The sequence below is a fragment of the Cavia porcellus genome, unplaced genomic scaffold (assembly GCF_034190915.1).
Source record: "Cavia porcellus strain 051 isolate PalLab524CR breed Dunkin Hartley unplaced genomic scaffold, mCavPor4.1 scaffold_16, whole genome shotgun sequence".
Classification (NCBI taxonomy): Eukaryota; Metazoa; Chordata; class Mammalia; order Rodentia; family Caviidae; genus Cavia; species Cavia porcellus.
The window spans coordinates 50,267,381-50,289,014 of record NW_026947499.1 but is presented as its reverse complement, the minus strand read 5'-3'; the positions used below and the strand labels follow the sequence as shown (position 1 = coordinate 50,289,014).

The 21,634-nt window shown below is 39.4% G+C and overlaps 1 protein-coding gene across 1 annotated transcript in view; it reads right to left on the bottom strand.

The window, feature by feature from the left end:
• The window catches only part of Otoa (otoancorin), a 75,365-nt gene that overhangs the window by 4,518 nt on the left and 49,213 nt on the right, over positions 1-21,634 (bottom strand). Inside the window, exons 20-26 of the mRNA XM_003478198.4 lie at positions 19,903-19,996; positions 16,409-16,538; positions 13,412-13,599; positions 10,286-10,441; positions 3,612-3,754; positions 3,190-3,326; positions 2,572-2,669 (exon numbers count right to left, since the gene is read on the bottom strand). Coding sequence (XP_003478246.2) covers positions 2,572-2,669; positions 3,190-3,326; positions 3,612-3,754; positions 10,286-10,441; positions 13,412-13,599; positions 16,409-16,538; positions 19,903-19,996 — 946 coding nt within the window. The remainder of the gene's footprint in view (positions 1-2,571; positions 2,670-3,189; positions 3,327-3,611; positions 3,755-10,285; positions 10,442-13,411; positions 13,600-16,408; positions 16,539-19,902; positions 19,997-21,634) is intronic.

The window sequence follows — 21,634 nt, the reverse complement described above, 5'->3', positions numbered from 1 at the left end:
ATATTGTTTAATCCATGAAAGATATCTCACCAATGTTCCAAGTTCCCCACCTGAGAAAATACTTATGTAGGAAAGAAGGCACGGGCCTGAATGCCACGGATCTGACCCTGAGTCACAGCTCTGCCACATACTAGCTGCGTGGTCTTGGACAAGTTACATAGCATCTCTGAGTTCTTGGGTTACCTGTTAGATGGCTCAGAGAATTCATCTCTCATGCCAATTCTGACTCATCAGCATGACTACCTGAACACCATGCCATAAATTCCACTGAGATTCGGAAGAAGAAAAGCGCATAACCTAATGGGGATGTCTCCCACCAGAGAAGTGGAAAATTCTGCTGAGTACACTGTCTTTGAAATCATCTGGACCTCAGATGTTTTCTGAGGTCAACCAGCTTCAAAGGACGTGGTGACTAGCTCCTGTGGGAGTGGAACAAGATGAGGTGACAGAATTCTGCTCTTATAGAAGGGCAGCTGACCTCACTCTAATTGTTTTTAGTCCTGCCCTTAAATCTGAGAAATGCTGTTTATAATCCTATCCATTCTCCTTCTCTCAGTCACCCTCTTCTCTCTTGTCTAGCTAGATGCTTCTCCCAAAGACATAATTCAAGTTCCTGAATATATCAATGCCCCCTTCAAGTTCTACCCAGAGCTCCCTAGCTTCACCCCTGAGGACCTCACTCCAAAAGAATGAGCATCTCAGGGCTGGGGATTTAGCTCAGTGGCATAAGTGCCTGCTTGCAAGCAGGCAGTCATGAGTTCGATCCCCGGTACCAATAAAAAAAAAAAAGACAAAAAAGAAGAATGAGCATCTGTGTCTACAGTTCCCAGGAGCCCTGTCCTTCAGGCACTTCCTTCTGCCTAGAATTTTGTTCTTTTCTTTCTGCCTAGCTTACCTGTCGTCCAAATCATAGCATCACCTCCTCCTCATCTCAGAGAGATAGTGGGAGAGGGACAGAGAAAGAGAGACAGAGAGAGACAGAGAGAGAGGGAGAGAGAGAGAAAGGCTTTATATACCATTAACACAGAGTCTGTATTACAAAAATAAACAATCTTTCCAAAGTTGACCTATGACCCACAGGCCAGATTGAATCTCTAGGCCTACTGTGTTTTCAAAAATGAATTCAGATTGGCTGCCAACATTTAATTATCAAAAGATTTCATATGAAAATGAAGGTTCCTGGCAGCTTCTATTTAAAAATAAGGTATAGAAACACTAGGCCTTCATAATCACACCACACTAACGTGCCAGAAATGAGAAACAGCCTCCTCATTTTAACAGGGATCTCCCATTCAACGTAGTCCCCACCCACCTGGCTACATTCCTTTATCTTTCTGGCCCCAGAAGTAACTGTGTGACTCTGTAGATCCCCAGTACCCCTAAGCCAGAGCCTAAAATATTGTAGGTTATCAATAGGCAGTTTGGGACTAGATAATACCTCAACAATGAAACAGCCACAATTGTTCTGAAAATGTGACCAAGAATACGTGCTTAGAAAAATGCCAGAACCAAGCTGCCTCTCCCATGCAGAATGCCTCAAAAGGGAAACAGGAATTGGTGCAACAGTCTTGAGAACTGTTCTGTACTCCCAGCTACTGCACCTAAGCTGTGTTGGGAACTGTCCAGGGTGCTGAAATGGTTCTCGATCCGTTGTCAGTTTTGAAATAACCAGCGATGTGGCATCGCCAGTTAAAATGCCTTACCCAGATGTGGCGGATAGAATGTGTTCCAACATCGCTCAGAAAGCAATGACACCAGTGTCACTCCACATTAGAGCAGACTGTCCCAACCAAACATTCCCACTCCTGCACATTGACAGGAAGCAAGGGTCTCTCAATGAGCTTCCTGCTTCACGTGCTTCAACTTATCCATTTTCACTCTTTCAATTTTTCCACACCAATTAATCACCTGTCCTATTGTGATTTACCTAACACTTTTCTTTAAATCAACCATAATATTTTTATTTGAAAGGAAATGTTATAAAGCTCCAAAATCTATTATCTGCAAATCTGATGTCCAAAAACTGGGTTTTTTTCACGAAAGTTTAAGACAAATTTATTTACTAGCAAAATTTGACCTGAATTGGTGTGAGGCTATTTTTAGTTTATTCCAATTAGTGTGACTTGTCGCAGATTTCTTCACAAAAATTGTAATGCATTTGCTTACAATTACTTCAGACAGTACTGGAGGTGTTAAGATACATAATACATGCACAAGGCAATCCTTTTAAAATTAAAAAAATCTGAATTTTGAGTTTATCTGTCCCTAAGGGCTTTATAGAAGGACTTATGAACCTACCACATCATCATAAGTAGGAAATCAGCATCTCTTGCTATCAAGAGAAAGTGACCATAAAAATAAACCCAATTAAAACATAAACACCTTTTTAAAACTTTTTCAAACCCATAAAATTATTTTGTAATGATCCACTGTGGGCATACAGATATCTTCTGGTTCTACTACCAGAAGCCTGGTGACAAGCCCCAAGAATCCAAGGCCTGTTACCCATTTAGTTATGTGATCTGAAACAGGGTCAAGCTCCCAATTCTCCTTGAAGATCTGAGCACCTACTTTGAAGATCTCATCAGGAAGACATTTTATTGCTGATGGCCGAAAATACAGCATCAATTCCTTGTCGAGTATTTGGAGCTCTGCCTTAGTTAATCCAGCTGGGGAGAAAAAGGAATTATGAGGGTTTAGTTCAAGCCATTGGAACTCTACTTGTTTTATTAATGGTGCTGTATAATGTACAGATCTGCGTGTCCTGAACAATCATCATTCTTTACAAAAGGCCCAGAAAATCACACTAGGGAATCAAGTTCCTTAATCAACTCAGAAAAATATGTGGGTCACATTAGCTTTGATTGGCCTCCTACAGTGAAATGTATGCCCAGAAGGAGCTTCAATTTACACACTTTAAGATTGTGTATAAATCTATTTAGAGGCCAATTAAATCACATTCTATACCAGTGCTTTTCAAACTGCAGTATGCACAAGAATCTCCAGGAAATCTTATTTTGAAAGCACATTTACAGACCCTACTCTACAACTTCAAGTCTAGACTACAGTAACTCCATTGACGCTCACATGTAGCCAAGGATTATTATTTTATTTAATTTTATTTTTTTAGTTTTATTACTAGATTCAAGTTTGAAAAGGAGTGAAAGGTATGCTGCACAGGTCTCTTACCTGCAATGGTCCCAAGCTCCTGTAAGACACAGCTGGTCCATTCAGTGGGCTTCCCAAACACAACTTCTGCCTTCTTCTTAAACTCAGCTAAGACATGGTTACTACAGAGTAATTTCCCAATTCTGGAAACCACCATCCTTGTTAGAAAGAGAAGGATACAGTATGAGTTTGGGGAAATCTCCAGGCAAAAACCAATGTGCAGAAGATAAATAGGACCAGCACTGGGACAAGATCTAGCTAATCCCACTCACTATTCTAGCCCAGAAAGAGCCAAAGCATCAGAAAATGGGGAACACTGGATGTATGGATGAATGGATGGATGGATGGATGGATGGATGGATGGATGGATAACAGATGGATGCATGGATGGATGAATGGATGGGCAGATCATTTGTCATTCTGCACACTAGTATTTTGGTTACCTGAATTCTGAGATCTTTATAAGTGGGATTTCGGTGACATTCAAAGCACACAAAGTGGCACCAAGTCCTACCAAATGAAAGCTCTTCAGATCTTGAATGCTATACCCTGAATCCTGTAGGAACCCTTGAAGGATGGATTTAGCCTATAAAATAATAAGAAATGGCTTCTTGTTTATTTCCTTTAGAAACTTTTATCATTTTCAGTTACTTTGGACATTCATGTTCTTCTGTATCAAAACCCAAATATTTCCAGTCTCTGTTTCCACAACTTTCCAAAAATAGCCAATAGTTTCCTGTTTCTGCCTTTGCTCAAGCCAGCCCCTCTATCCAAAATGCCCTTCTGTGCTCCAAAGTGTTACAGCTTAGCCATCTGTTTATGTTTTGGTTCAATTCAAATATCACCTTCTTAAAGAACTTTTTCCTGTCCTGCTCAGCTAGAATGAATATTTCTTTCTGTTTTCTACAGAAATATACTTGCTTTCACTCTTTCTATTCCAGAGAGTAGTACATAAAATGCTTTGATGTTAAAAATCACAGAGGCATATCTCCAATGAGCTTTGACTGAAGAGCAGTGATATGTAAGATCCCTGATATTCAGCATAGTGGCTGTTAATTATTCATGAGTACCTGGAGGACCACTCCTGTTGTACTTAGGGTATGCAAGGAAATAGATTTAACACAGGACACATAATTTATAGGGTTATTTTCTATTATCCACACAAAAAGTCAAATGCAGAGGAGTGAAAAACATCTGTCCACAGACTAGAGACCCAAAGAATCCAGCTGAGGCTCTGGATCCTATATCAATGTGCTGCAGAGGCCAGCTGGAGGCCTAAGCCCACAACAATGTCTCATGCAAGTCTGTACCAAGGATCTGCACTGGGAAGGCCCAACAGTCAGGGGAAGCTGGAAAGTCTGCACCATCAGAGTGAAGGATCTGTGCCATGAGGCTGAGGGAACTGCACTAGAGTCAGGAAGCAGCCCTCAAAGTAAGGACCAGAGCTCCCCCAGAGAGAACAGCAGCCATCTTCAGTGACAGTGAGAACCTGAGGCCCTCCAGTGATGAGAACAATTGAGTTCATATCAGGAAAGCCAGTGCAACATGCTTCTCCAGGAGAATCAACAATGCACCCTCTTCCCCTCCAGTTCTCCTTTTATGCTGTTGGCAAAAATCCTCATGTAGGTCTTCCACACCCAGAACAACTGGCTTGGTTCAATTGGGTATTCCAAATTGACCATTAGTTAATCCATCGCCCTCCTATATTCTTATTTCATGTAATTCAGTCTGAGTTAACTGCAGAGATATAGTGATACAGCCTAGTCCTGTCCAACCAAGTTGTGTTTGAACTGGATGCAGTGATTGGTCTTGGAGTAGACATGTGATTCAGCCAGAACCATCTTAATTGATCAGATCAATTAAGAGAGAGGTTGGATTTAATTCAGAAGGATACACACATCGATCCTTGGAATGAGTTAAATGCAGAACTGCTAGATGGAAAGACCTTTTACTACATTGAAAGCCTCACCCCAATACAAAAGAAAGCAGAGGACCCCCCAAGTTGGTAAGAACTAGACTCCCAACAATAGTGCTGAAGCTCCTGGGTTGAGCTATTCCTGAACTCTAAAGTTAAACTTTTCTATTATGGGGAATTGATAAATTGATTCTTTTGTACAAACTAGTCTGCTGCTACATTATTGAGCCTTGATTCACTTGATTTACCTGTGTTGACCTGAAGAAGGATCCAAACCACTCCCTTGGAGATGAGCTTTATAATTAAGTCTAACTCATTTGGTATTCACTGGAGCAGGTGAAAAGAATTACAGAAAATCACAAGGCAAGGAAGAGAAAGAGACTTCCAAGAATGAGCATCCCCTTCGTGGGAGAAAGGTCACAATAATATAATCAGGTTCCCTTCACTTTTTAATGTTAGTCATTCCCATCACACAATATGGATCACCACAGTGTTAAGAAAAGTGTAAAGAAACGTTGTGAAAGGTTTCAAAGTTCATGCAGCTGTAGCCTTTCCATCCCTTGGGTTCACTGAAGCACTACCTTTTCAGAGAAGACTATGCCCTGGGCTCCATCAGCTCAAACAATCTCCTTCCCCACTTTCCCCATGAGTATCTGGTCCATTTTATTTATCACCTACCACAATTTTTTAAGCATGTTCATCTTCGTCACTGACATTTTTGTCTGTATTACCAGTAAACTCCCCACAAACAAGATCCTCATCAAGAGTTCACCATTTTGCCCCAACCATCTACCGTAATACCTGCCACACTGTGAGAATCCAGTAAGGACTTTTTAAATGAATGAATAAATGAATGAATGAACATCTGAGTGAGTGACGCAGAGAAGTTATGGGCAATATGTATTCCTTTGAAATAGCATCACTTTGCTGCCTTCACATAATGAATTGACCCCAGGGAGATTTCCCATGATTCTGTAAACTGACTGATCAGTTTCTTTATTAAATTTCCTTCAGTGATTACTAAACTCACAGCTACTATAGGGGATTTCAGTAATGCTCTTCTAAGATGTAAATATCTTCAACTAACACATAATGTACATACAAAACAATAATAGCTAACACTGAATGCTTTCTGTGTGCCGGAACTATTTGAACAACTTTGTATTATCTAATGTCACAATCCTAAGTATTAATATAAGTATTAATGTTAAGCAATATTAATCTTCTTTCACAGACAAGCAACTGAGGCAGAGAGAGAGGTTAAATAAGCCATAGCACATTGCTAGAAAATACTGGTTCTAGGATCAAAGCTCAGACAATCAGAATCAAGAATTTGTACTCTTATAGTGAAGGTGTTTGGCTAGGGAAAAAATGAAGATTCAAGATAGATTTTGAATTTTTCTTATTAAGTCTTCACAATCAACTTTCACTAGTTGACTCATTGCAATTTGTTCTCCCCAAGTATGAGGCATTCCCACTTTAAAATGAAAGTGCAAAAGTACAATTCAAACAAAATTGCTTTGAAGATGTGGTATTAAATTGTCCTCGCCTCTGGAACCCAGAAAATGCAAGCTCAGCCTGCAGGGTGATAAGTCAAAATGTTTCACTGAATGACTGGACCAGCGTATATGTAATGATTCCAAGACAATTAATACCAACACTTTATAGGCAATATTAACCACTGAAAAATGAGGAACTGTAAGATTTCAATCTCTCTCTTCATCCCTCTGGCTTCTGTAATAGTTTTTTCCTCTTATATTGGTTTTTAAGCTGAACTATCTGTTAATATAGTTCCTCCAGGTCTGACTATTAATCTAGAAAAATGCATTTAAGGGTTTGATTGGGAGCTAAAGTTGAGGAACTGACTGCAAATGATATATGCAAATGTTAGGTTTTCATATCCTCTTCGAACATACTGATAAATCTCGCTGCCATCCATGGGAATTAAAATTGGTGCAAAGGGAAAGAGACACTCTAGTTTCTAAGTTGGATATATTTTTCTGTTTCCCTCAGACTGCAAATAGAATGATTTTAATATCGGATGTGTGATGTGGCACTTCTTAAACTAGTCAAAGCCAGTTTTAGAGATACAGAACCACGGGATTGTAGAATGCTGAAATGGAAACAATTCTAGATTTCTGGATTTAACCCTCTCATCTTGCAGATGAAGAAACTAATCCAGAAGGGGGAAGGATGAAGTATGATGATGGTGATGATGACGATGATGATGATGAAAATGAAAAAACCAACTGATTTTTATTGATCTTTCTGTATCAGACATTACCCAAAGTACTTTATTTTATTATTTCATCCAATCCATGGCCAGGATCTCCATGTCACCCAGCTCAAGGGAGTACCCTTCACACTGTGTTCCACCTAAATGATGACACTGAAGAGTTGTGGAATATGAAAACCTTGATTACAAAAAGCCCATAAGAGTAGGGGAAAAACATTGGTTTTGCCTGCCCAGCACCCAATGTCTATAAGTTTACTAATATCACCACACTTTTACTTCCAAGAATTATTCAGTATTAGTCTTCTACTGCTGCTATAACAAATTACTGCAAACTTAGTGGCTTAAAATACATATTCATTTAAAGTTCTGGAGACCCTAAGCCCGAAAATAAATCAGGCAAGGCACTTTTTTTCTGGAAGTTCCAAAGACATTTCATTTTCTAGCTCCTAGAGGCTTCCTCCTCCATCTTGAAAACCAACTGCAAAGCAACTCCTTATCTCTTGTTTCCTTCTGCTTTCACTGTCACATCACCTTGTGTAGCTGTGGTGCTCTTAACTGTCTCTTACAAGAACCCTTGTAATCATGCTGGAGCCAGGATGATCCAGGGTGTCTTTTCCACCTCAAGATCCTTAAATAAATCTCATCTGCAAAGTCCCATAAGACAACATATTATATTTTATGGGTCACAGATGTAGACTGTCTTACTTACAGTTCTCTCATTGCTGAGATGAAATATCAGACACCAAAAATTAAAGGGGAAAAGGGATATTTCACTCACAGTTTGTAGCATTTCAGTCCGTAAGTGGCTGACTCCAAAGCAAGGTGGCACATGGCACAGGGGGTGTAGCACTCACACCCTTAATCCTAGCATTATGCATGAATCAATCACAAACTCTAGATTCAACCACCAAAAAGGTGGTCCCCCCATGACCACATGTAGCTTTGGGGGAACATCCAGATACAAACCATTACATAGACATCTTTTAGGGGTTATTTAATCAATCCACATGCCCTTCCTCACTCTCAGTTCACGTAATGCTGGGCAGAGAGACTGTACTAGCCGACACACCTGTCCAACCAGTATATTCTACCCCTAACCTGAGGGTCGTTCAAAGGCACTCACATTGTTGGAATTAAAGATGCAGCTTTGTAAAACACAGGTGAAGAAAAATACATTTCTGTAAAGTTTCTATTTAGATAATATGCAAGACTATTACTGAAAATGACCACTGAGGGTGAAGTCTCTTTGAATGAAGGTAACATGAAGGAGTTAGGACTTCCCTCTCCAGAACCCAGGGGATTAGACACCCTAAACATCTCTTCCAATGAAAACTATTAAAATTCTTGGGAAAACCATTTCTTTAGGCCATAAAGTATTAGCCATCACAGGAATTTTTCTACTACCACAAACAACTAAAATAACTTGGAGGTAGGGGGGAGCAATCATACAAAAAATACAACTATAATAACTGAACAAAATATGAAACTACTACATTCAGATATTGGACAACAGGGGGCACAGGACAGTGATCTTGAAAGAAGGAAAACAAATAAGATGAGCTCAGAAAGTGCCCTTGCTCACTGCCTAGAGACGATTTCTAGGAGGACCAAAGAAGCCCAGTGATCTAGCTGAGTTGATGACACAGATCCAAGGGCAAAATTTCACACACACACACACACACACACACACACACACACACACACACACAACCTAGCAAACTATTCTTCAACATGACTTCACCTCGATACTCAAAAAATAGCAACTACTCCCACTGACCCCTCTGGAATGAGAATGTTTCAGCATTCATTTATTCAACAAATATTTCCTATGTGATAAAACATGTATGTCTAACCATATTTTTAAAGAAAAAATATGTCCTAGTCATATTTTATAGATACAATTTCTGTGCCCAAGCTCTATTCTAAGCTAGTATAAATCTCACAGGTGGCCCCAAAGGAAATGAAATCAAACTCTTCGAGTGTTTTCTTTCCACATAAGCAGCCTCAGAGAAGAGACAATCTACATTTTTCTATAAATAACTGAGAGACAGAGACAGAGAGAGAGTCAGAGAGAGAGAGAGACAGATAGAGAGACAGAGACAGAGAGCATGCAGAAGGCCATGACACCTACTGTTTGTGTGGCAAGTATGAGGGAGGAAGAAACTATATAGCAAGAGTTGTAGAAATCTGCAAAGATGTCTGCTTGGGTATTGAGTCCTGATGTGCACAAGTAACTCCACAAAGTTTTTACTGAAACTCCACAGAGGCAAGAGAGATATCAGAAGGCAACAGGTTAATCAGTTCCCATAGCTTACACATGGAGATGGAAAGAAGCTCACATCTCCACAAGCCAGAGTGGAGAGATCTTGAAATACATGGTGTATGAAGCAGGATCTTTGGATGAAACATGTCCCGATAATGGAGATACATTAGCCACAAAATAAAGGTTGCTCTGGACTTTCCCTAAGAAAGCTCAAAAAGGAAATAATGTAATTAAATACAGACCAGCACAAAACCCAACATTCTTTAAAGGAATATAACTAAATAAAAAAAATCATCAGTGTAAAATTCGTAATGCCCATCAACTAGTCAAAATTACTAGATTTAGCAGGGTGTGATGGTGCACACCTTTAATCCCAGCACTTGGGAGACTGAGGCAGGAGGATTGTTGTAAGTTCAAAACCAGCCAGGGCTACAAAGTGAGTTCAAGGCCAGTCTGAACTGCACAGCAAGACCCTATCTCAAAAAGACAAAAAAAAAGGTAACTAGGCTTTCGAATAAGCAAGAAAATATGACTCATAACTAGGAGAAAAAAGATTAGTAGAAAGAGATTCAAAAATAACAATAATTGAATTAGTAGCAAGGATGTGAATGCCATTATAAGTGCTCTCAATATAAACAAGAAAGATATAAGCAAAATTCAGAGAAAATGAGAATATTTAAAAGACCCAGTAGTATCTACCTACCTGTGCTAAGGTCCACTCTGTCTGCTGGCTCAGAGAAGCTACAGTGTCTATGGAGCTGAGGTCCAGCTGTGTCAGCTCAGTCTCGTTAAGAGCCAGAGCAATTCGCCCCAGGGAGACAACATGGTGTCCTCTCCAGCAGGAAGGTGAGTTCCAAACCTTTATGTGAGGATAATAACAGAATGTTAGTGACACCATTTCCTATAGTCGGAGAGTTTATATCTCTCTCAAAATTCATGCATTGCAAGCTAGTTCACCATGTGATGGTATAGAAGGTGGAGCCTTTGAGAGGTGATTAAGTTATGAGTGCTCTACCCTCTTCAGTGGCATAGGTGCCCTTATACAAGAAACTTTCAAAAGCTCTTGTCCTGTTTCGCTGTATAAAGATGCTGCAAGAGAGTGCCATCTATGAGAAACAAGCCCTCTCCAGGTAATCAGTCTACCAGCATCTTGGTCTTGGGCTTCTCAGCTCCTAAAACCGTGTAAAGTAAACTTCCATTGTTTATACATTACCTGCTATAAGGTATTTTCTTATAGCAGCTGAAACAAGATAAAACAGTATTTAAAACAGACACAGGACTTGGAATAATAGCACAAGCCTGTAATCCCAGTTATTGAGGAGGATGAGAAAGGATGGTCATGAGTTTGAGGCTACCGTGGACAACTTAGTGACATCTTGTTTCAAAGTAAAATATAAAAAAGTCTGGGGGTGTGGTAGAGTGATAGCCTAGCATGTGCCAGGCCCTTCATTTAATCCTCAGTGCTGAAAAAACAAAATAACAAAGACATCAGGTAAGTCTCCTTAATATATAACTATCTTACAAATCATTAAGAAAAAAAGACATTTGTCTAAAGAAACAAACATTTAAAAAGTTAGTTCTCAATTATAATTAATGAATTTCTGATTTAAAATAATTAAATTATTTGTAATATTAGATCTTGGAAACAACCTAAATGCCCATCTACCGAGGAAAGATTAGAAATATGCAGTATTTTTCTAAGATGGAGTACTACTCAGCCATAAAGAATGATAAACTGGAGACTTTTATAAATGGATGCAACTTGAGGCCATACCTATTAGTAAAATAAATAAGACACACATATGTAAACATTGTGCTGTTGAAAGTAACAACATATGTATATGTGTATGTATATGTAATGTTCATATACATGTATATAAAAATAATTAAAATAATTCTTAAAATAATAATTAAGACCATATTGGTCCATCATATTGACAAAGAGTAAAACGAATGATCATTTATGAAACTGTAAAGACATGAGGTAAAGGATACCTTCATTTGTTGTTGCTGAGAATATAAATGGATACTTGGTTTTAAGAGGGAAATTTGTCTATGGGTATCAAAAAGATTTTATAGATTTTTACTCTTTTACCCAAAAATTCTTCTTCTGGGAACTTAGCCTAAGAAAATTATGAAACAAGCACCCAAAGACATATATACAAAGATGTACCACAGTCTAAGAACCTTACACTTGGCTAAAAAAAAGCAAAAAATATAAAAATGATTTATCATTTTGATATTTTAAAAAATTAACGTTGGATGTAGATGGCAAGTTATTGAACTGTGTGCATGATAACTTTTTTGGTGACATACATATGTGAATTCTGTCAATTCTCCTTATCTGCATATTCTGAAAACTTCAAATTCAACCATCATGGATCAACCATATCCCCAAAAGAACGATATCTGGGGCTGGAATTGTAGTTCAGGGGTAGAGTGGCTGTCTGTCATGCACCAGGATCTGGATTTGATCCCCAGCACCACACCAAAAAAATTGTATCTATATTGAATTTGAAAAGCATGTTTCTTGTCAGTATTCCCTAAACAACATGTATAACAAATATTTACATAGCATTTACATGTTATGAGATATTGTGAGTTATATGTAAGTACTACATCATTTTATATAAAGAACTTCAGCATTCATGGATTTTGGTATTTGTAGGGATCCAGGAGTCATTTCTCCATAGGCAATAAGGAATGACCATCAATGTGACATACATGTATGAACTCTATATTTTATACACACACACAGAAGTCTGTGAGGTTTCAGGTGAACATACCAAAATTTTTTAAATGCTTAGTTCTGGGTAAAAGATTGGTATTATTTTATTATTTTCTGACTTTTCTTCAATAAGCTTGGATTACTTGTCGAATCATACAGTTCTACATATAGTGTTATGGTTTGTGTCTAGATGTCCCCCCCACAGCTTCATGCAGTCATGGGGATGAGCTTCTAGAATAGTTTGTAATTGATTCATGGTCCAAGGCTGGGACCATGAATCACTTGTGATTGTGAGTTATGAGTGTGAGTCCTACACCTGCTCTGGTGAGGGGAACCTGCATTCAATATAAGGGAGGGAGAGGCTTGCTCTCTCTTTCTCTCTCTCCTCCATTTTTACTCTTACCGCTTTTGCTATTTTCTGCTGCCATGAACTGTTGCTCCCCAGGCAAGCCACCCTACCTTGGAGCCAGCTGATTATGGAATGAAACCTCCACAAACTGTGAGCTACATAAACCTTTCCTTCCTTTATTTTGGGTGTCAGGTATTTTTTCTCAGTAACAAGAGGAAAGTAACTAAGACACACAGTTTTAAGCAACTTAATTTTTAACCCCACGAAGGTTATCAGATCTTCCACAAATATCCCAACATCTAAAATGACCCATTCATTGGGAACTTTTTAAAGATGGCAAAATATTTCCAGTTGTCATTTTACTTTTTCCTGCAGTTTTCAGATAAATTTGCAATAGATACTGAACAAATTCTGTTGGCAGGAATTAGGGTACTCTAAGCAAAGAAAGGAAAGGCAGAATTCCAGGAAGCAGGTTAAGTCAGAATATGCACCGAACTTGATTTTCTGATTACAGGAGGCCAATACACATTTCAATCCATTTTCTGCCACTGTCCTAAGAGGCAGGAGATAATTCCACTTCTCAGATTAGGAGCTCACAACTATATCGTTAAGCTCAGGCAGTGACATTTCAACCAAATAAGGTACATGTAATTTCCTTGAGGAGGGCTACATGCACAGAGATTCTAGGGCTGAGTTTTGGTTTTGTTTATTGCTTTTTCTGATTGATGCTTCCTTCCAAAGGTAAGCTTTACCTGGATCGCCTTCTCCTTCAGGGCCATTAGCTGAGGCCAACTGAAACTCTTGACAGCCCCCAGCAGCTCCACGTTCCTAATGAATGTGTCTTCTCCCATGCAGAGGAGAGCCTCAGGAGTCCAGCAGGCATTGGCTTCAGCCAACTTAAAGATGTCATTGGAAGAAGGAGCAGGGACTCCATGGCAACCTCCATCCAGAATGAAGGAATGCAGAGGAGGAACAGTGGAAAGAGCATTTAAAGGAATGTCAGTTTTATTAAATAAAATCCTTTACCAGTCAGACTGATTCTCAAGAGGCAGGATAGCACAGGAGTTGAGGCACAGACCTGAGGGCCAATTCAAACTCCACTTCTGACATTTTTGTTAACTACCTGGTAACAAAACTCACGTAAATGCCAGGTTTTTGCATAGCCACATGCAAATGAAGGAGCTTCACAACACTAACTTAATTACAAACTCCTTAAGGATAATCACTTGTGGCAAACAGGCATGACTTTGGGTTCAAATCCAGAGCATTTAGCCCTCTGTGCTTTCATTTCCTTGTCTCTAAAATAGGCATAAAAATCACCTTGTATGATGATAAAGAAAATTGAAAACACTGTCAATATAGAAAACACTTAGAACAATGCCAGGCATACAGTAAGCACTTAGTAATTATTTGCCGTTATTATTATTATTGTTATTATTATTTGATGTCTGCCTGGCCCCTTAAACATTTGAGTTTCCAATCCAGCATTAATGGTTCCAGAGGAAAAACCTCTCCTATCCAACTGAGAGAATGATTTCTTGTCCACAGAAGTCACAGTGGAGGTTATAGCCTCCCTGCTCCAACAAAGAAGAGGAAAGGGCCTATTGCATTTTCCTGGGCCACAGGAAAAACCCACCCACTTTAGTATTTGAATAAATTGAGGCTTGTCTGAACAGTTACCCACCAAAATTCAAATAAAATAGCATCATTTCTGGCTCCAAGGAAACTCAAGGCTCTTTAAGAGCAGCCCTGGATTTTTTTTTTTTTTCATTTTAGTAGCTGACCATGACTGATATGGACTGACTCACAAGCACAATCTGAGGCCAGGGCATTTCCCAAGCTCTGTGACCACTCCCTTCTCACTGTGTCTTCAGTGCTAACTCACTGGGTTCTAATCAAGAGGCAAAACTAGGGCCTAAACATCTTTATCACAACCCACTTGCAGAAAATTAAAGACATCCTTCCTGATTCCCCAGGATCAGTGACAATACAGCAGGAGCTTGGTCGTAGTACTCTGGATGTCCAGGGCTTAGGGGAGAATATGGTGCGCAGTAGGTGTTCGGCAAATATTTGTAAAGTGAAGGAGCACATGTATGTGCATTAACTAAAATAAAACCAAGTAGTGATCCTGTTGATGCATTAATGACTAAAAACAGAGCAGCAGATGACACCCAGCACCAACTAATAAAAATTCATTATGTTCAACAGAGCTTCTTCCCCTGAGTGAGAAATGTCTTGTTTTTGTGTCCTGCATGCACACAGGAAGAACAATACAGGGACACCTGAACTGCTAGGCTTTATGGGCAACTGAGCCAGTGGTAAATACCACCAGCTTTGGACATAGGTCCAAGGACTGCCATATACCAGCTCTGTGACTCTTCCCACAACCTTTAATCTCTCTAAGCCCCAGTTTCCCTCCTCAAGAAAATGAAAAGATCGTAGTGCTCATCTTATTGGGCAGTGATGAAGATGAAATGTGATATATAAGATGCATTCATACGTGAGATTTTGAGGTGACTGGATCATGGGTGTTCGGTACTGGATTAGTTCCCTGATGGATTTATAGCTGAGTATGATATTGGAAAGTGGAGGCTGATGGGAAGAGGTGGATCACTATGGTTATATATTCCTCCTCCCTTGAATGCCACACCATGAACTTTCCCTCTGCCATGGCATCCTGCCTCGGAGCCAGCCTGCTATGGACTGAAACCTCTACAAACTGTGAGCCAAAATAAACCTCTCACCCTTTAACTTATGGATGTCAGGTATTTCGTACCAGAGACAAGAAAATAACAAAGACACTGTGCTCTCTCTGCTTGGAAGGCTCTAACCCCAAGTGTCCATATGGCCCACACTCCATGGGGCTTCATTCACACATCACCACCACCATGAGACCTTTCCTGATGACGCTCTTTTCTCATCATGATCCCCCATCAGAGGCTCTCAGCTGCCTTTCTCAGCTGTATTTTCCTTCTTGACATCCAGCATCGTACAATGTACTATATATTTTGTTTATGTATGGAATTTATCGTTTGGCTATGCCTCATTTAAAAGTGAGCTCATGAGGAGCAGGGATTTTTTTTTCTCTTTATGTCATTTATAATAGAGGCTCAATAAATATTTGCTGAATGGATGAAAGCAAGCAATCACTGATTGTTAACAGTGACTTCTACAATTCTTATTAGGTCTGATTAACTGTTTCCTCGTGGCTGGCACAAGTCTGCACATAGAACACAGTAAGGATAATGAAAATATCTAGCACTTCTTGAATGTTTTCTACATGCCATACACCACTGTGGATATGTTTGTAGGTTTAAGCCTACTAATCCTCAAAATAACCCAGTGAGTTATAGGGTTTTCTTTTTTCCTGCTTTACAGAGGATGAAAACTGAAGTACAGAAAAGTTAAAACACTACTGCAAAGTCACACAATAGTAGTAAGTAAGTGACAGACTTGGGCCCCCATATTTGCAATATTTAGCTGCTAAACTATGTCAGTCCTTTAAGACAATCCTATTTAAATGCTTGTTACATATATTCATCCATTAAACCTACAGCCTCAGTAAAAAATGTAAAATATGATTCCAAATCTCTTTACAAAGGTGTTTTTCTTTGGCCTGTGGATTTTCATCATTATATTTCTTCCTCAATACTTCATTTTTCCCTTGAGCAAAGAGGCTTTTTAATGTCAGGACTCAACCAAGAACACTACCACCCTGGCATGAGATCAGATATCCCAGCAACACTCACCAGGGATGGGATGAAAGTGAGGATTCTCAACACTGCTATTCCGAACAGATTCAAGGACAGTCCAGAGGAACTCTTTAGGAAGCTGTTTCCCAATCATCTGAGAAGCAGTTTGTTGAAGAGTATCAGGAAACTGTGGGGTAAGAGGAGCAGATCATAATCAAAGCACATTACACACATTTTAAATCAGAATTTCCACAGTAACACCACTTACTGCCTCTGGATTTTTTCTTCATTGCAGCTTCCCATATTAATTTAATCCCTACCCCAACTAATGTGGTCTCTATAAAGAATCCTATAAAATGATTGCCACAATAATCCATTAAATGCTAAATAAGTATATGTCATTTTCACTGATCAGATAGATCAAAAATAAAGCCATAATACTTTACATTGACTGAAATGTAGGAGACATACACTCACTTTTCTGTGAGACTGGGTAAATGGTGCATTGTGTCTGATAATACCTACAAAAATGTTATTTGTCTACCTCTTGTTGGCTTGGTGCTATTCTAAAGTTTTTAATTTAATATTTACCATAAAAAGAAGCAGGAAAGGGTTAGCTTCAGGTTTCAGATAGAGATTGGCATTAGAAGCTTTGGTTGCCCTAGAGAAGGTGTCAGTTCTCATCTGGAATTAATACACTTAGTTGAGACTTAGGGTATTACTGAGAACCCCATCCATGAGCCTGGAAATGAATCAAGTGTTCACCCTGTCATGCACCACTGTGTCCCAGATTTTCCAGAAAGAAAGCTCACATAGTTTTTTCTAGTCTAATTTTCAGGGGCTCTGGCTGGATTTCAGAATCACCTAGGAAATCTGCCTCCAGAGATTCTATCCAGGACCTGCCTCCAGAGATTGCATCAGTTGGTCTGAGTTGGAGACCATAGAAATCCACAGCAGAGTCTCTTTAGTTGATTCTCATGGGTATCTCAGGCCGATCAGCAGCTCTAAAACACAGCTGTGAGCTGCATAATGACCTTACAGTCAATGATAGTCACAGTGCTGGTCCCATAAAATGCTAATGGAGCTCAAAAAAATCCCTGGTTCCTAGTGACACCATCGTCATCCTAATGCAACACGTTACCCACGTGTTTGTGGTGCTGCTGGTATAAACAAATTATTGCACTGCTTGTCATCTAAAAGGACTATCAAGTATCAATTAACAATGCTTTCCATCAATGCAAGCTCCATATACAGCAGTAGCCCCGGAGATTACATCACCTCATGATGTTAGCATGTGTAAAAACATTCTATGATGTTTGCATGGTGACAAAATCACCTAATGATGCTTCGCTCAGGATTCATCCCCACCACTAAACAAGACATGACTGCGGTTAACTTCTAAAAATGCAAAGTACGTAGCAGAGTGACTGGTATTTTCAATTTTGTATTTTTAAAGGGGGTCATTGTTTAAGTGAGTAGGATTTTTCTGAAAAGATACAGAAGAAACAGAACAGTGATCACCTCTGAGGAGGGAGGCTGGGGAGCTAGAAATCTGGGTGGGAGGGACTCTTTTCATGCTGTAGCCTTTGGAGCAGTTGGGATTTTTTTTATCCAGGAGCATATATTACTTGTTTTATTAAACATTCAAATCATAAGAAAAGAGTATAGAGAATAATACAACAAAACTCCCATGGACCCATAATCCAGCTTATGAAATAAAACATCACAGATATAATTGATCGGTCCTCCCCTCACTTTTCTGCTCCCTTTCCCCAGAAGTAACTGCAATGCTGAATTTGGTATTAACCATTCTCCTGAATTTTTAAATTTTTCTTTATATACACTGGTTTCCATGTGCTTAAAATTAATTTAGCTAGTACTTTCTCACATACTTAGTGTCCTGTTGTGCATATTCTTTGTAACTCAGGAAATTTTTAAATTCTATGCCACGTTTTTTGAAATCTCATCATGTTTATACAAGATCATATAGAAGTTTTAGAATTTTCCTTTTTTTTTCAATACTTCATATTGGGCTGGGGATTTAGCTCAGTGGCCTAAGTGCCTGCCTTGCAAGCACATGGTCATGAGTTCGATCCAAAACTTGATATTGAAACCATGTCCTTCACACTGAGCTAAATCACCAAGCCTAGTATGATTTTTTATTTTGAGGTGAGTTCTCAATACATTGCCCATGCTGGGCTTCAACACATGATCTTTCTGCCTCAACCTCCAAGAGTGCTGGTATCACAGGTGTGTGCCATCCCATCCCTGAAGTTGGTTTTTTAAAAGATTAGACCAGCATATAATATTTATTATATATCTACTGCTCATGACTATATGTTTAAATTCTCAGAAGATGGGTTGACAAGTACATGACACACACGTGCCCTGGAGCCATGTGTGTTTACTGGAGAGCCCCGCTAAGAGGTGTAATGTACATACATTTCTGTACAGGATGGGCAGTGTGTGGATTCACTCCTTTTCCATCCTCCAGCTTTATGAAAAGAAGCTACTTCTCGTCCCATAGAGGTTTACTCATGTGACTTGCTTTGGCCCCTGGCATGTTGTCAAAGTGACAGTGAGCCATTTTTCCAATTATACTTTTCCACTCCATTTTCAGGAGCTTTAGACCTTCTCTATGAAAAGACACATCAAGGGCTCTAGAGACAGACTTATGGAGACTTATGGCTGCCCCAGTGACCCACAGACCAGGCAGGCGGAAACAAAGACTCTTTGCTAGATACCAGTGAAACCGTGTGGCTTTGTTACACAGAAGAAGGAGGGTAAATTTTTGCTTGGCTTGCATGTCTCCTGGCTTAGGCTTTCTAAATCATGGAGCATCACTCCAAGCACAATGCTCTGCCCAAATCTGATGTTCAGTAAAGCTGTTTCCTGTTGTTTGCACCACAATTACACAACCTGGGCATACATGTGCATGATCATATGGAACTGGTGGCTCTAAGACTTTGAATGAAAGCAGGTGCAGTGGCACACATCTGAGTCCCAGATACTCAGAAGATTGAGGCAAGAGGATCACTTAAACCTAGGAGTTTAACATCAGCCTGGAGAGACCCCAACTTGAAAACAAACAAATAAACAAAAATGCTTAAGACATGAGGAGATATAAATCGGCCTAGAATTATACAAGTTCAAGGTATACACAAGTCCAAGGTCAGCCACAATCTAGCAATATAAGGCCCTGTCTTGAAAAAATAAATAAATAAAATCAGGGTCCAGGGATTTAGTTCAATGGCACCGCACCCTCCTGGCAAGTATGAGGTCTTGACTTTGATTCTGGTACCCAAAAAATAAAATAAAAGCTAAGTGACAGTTCCCAGACTTCATAACTGCTTGAAAGACCAAGGCGGCAGTCCAGAGTTCATTTAGCTCCTGCCTCACTCGCTTGTTTCTGATCCCTGGGCAACCTGAAATGAAGCTGTACATATCTCAGGCAAGGAAGAAGCTTTCAGAACCACAGACTGTAGCTCTCAAGGAATACAACTGACCGTACTTTCAATCTTCAATCTTCATAAAAGGAGGCATAGAAGTACCTTTGTGGCAACAGAACGTAGTTCATCTCCTGAGAAGAGTATGAGAAATGGTCCCAAGTCCTTCACAGTCTCTGCTGTCCAGTTCTGTGGAGGTCTAAGAGGAGATAACCGACAATAGCATAAAATATCCATGCAGTGGTGGAGTTCTTTTGTCCTTGTACCCTAGCATTTTTACTTTTAAGAACAGATCATTCTCAATATCTTGAAAGGCTATCAGGGATTCATTTTTCTGACTTAAAAAACATGGGCACACAGCCTGACCAAAGACATCCAATGGAACTATCAAAGGGGCCTAATTTTTCTGAGATCTCTCCCAGTAAGGAGGACATTAGAGACCAATCCTGTGCCAAGTGGGGAAAATAAAGGCCACTCAAAAGAACTCTGAGCTGAGGAATATTTGAGATTTTGACTCCAGCCATGCATGAAGTCAACACCATTCAGTTTTCCATTATATTTCATTTTTTAATTCAATAAATTTCTACTTTTGTAAGTTTGAGTTGCATTGTCAAGTTTCTGCAACTTATATCACACTGTTTCCTTCCTTTCCTTCCTTAAGAGTAATGATAGACTTTTTTCCTTTTTAATTTTGTCTTCTCTTACAAAAACAAAATTTTTCTTTTAAGTTTGGCAGGATAACAGCACTAACCCAGGAAGACAGTAAGATGGCTTCTTAAACTAAATGCATTCTTACAAGATCCAGCAAGTGCACACTTTGGTTTTTACCCAAAAGAGATGAAAACTTACATTCACACAAAAATTTGACATGAATGTTTACAGCTACTTTATGTAGAATGGTCAAAATCCAGAAGCAACCAAGATGTTCTTCAGCAGTAGATCTGTACAAAACTGTGGCACACCCAGACAGAAGAATATTAATAAGCACCAAAGCAAAATGACCTACCAAGCCATTAAAAGATGTGGAGGAAAAACTTAAATACACAATACCAAATGAAAGAAGCAAATCTTTAAAAGCCTATGCACTATATGCTTCCAGTGACATGACATTCTGGGAAATGCAAAATTATCAGTGGTGATCAGAGAGTAGGAGGAGTAAGGAATAAATATATGTATCAAGGAGATTCTTAGAGCAGTAAAACCACTCTGAATGACATTTAATGGTGAATATGCTTTATACATTTATCCAAACCCATAAAGTGCACAATATCATAAGTGACCCCGAATGTAAACTACTGACTGAGTCTCAATGGTAATATAATGAAAATAATGTCAATTCATCAATTGGAATAAGTGTCTCACTCTGCTGGGAGATTTTGACAATGGAAAAACTATAGATATTTTGGGACAAGTGATATATGGGAATTCTGTACCTTCTTCTCAATTTTGTTATAAAGAACCCAAAACTACTCTTTAAAACAATAAAAAGTGGTCAGCATCCTCAAGATTAGGAATCCAGAAACTGGAATATAACAGCTTGGAGAAGAAAAGAAGAGAGGTAGATCCCCAGGACCCAGAAAGGATTTGAAGGAAGAATTGGAACCCACAGGAAACATGAGGAGATGGACCTCAACACAGAAAAAGAGAAGAGGCAAACTGTACTTTCTCCCTGACTCCTGCTTGCGACCTGAGAGAGATTCAAATCTAGACATGGTGAAGGCAGATGACACCAGAGGCCTCCGTGAAGAAACGCCCCAGTGGAACAGAGCAGCAGATGCTGTAAACTACAACAGCTGGTAAATCATTCCAGCCCAGCATTTTCTTCTTGGCAGGAAGC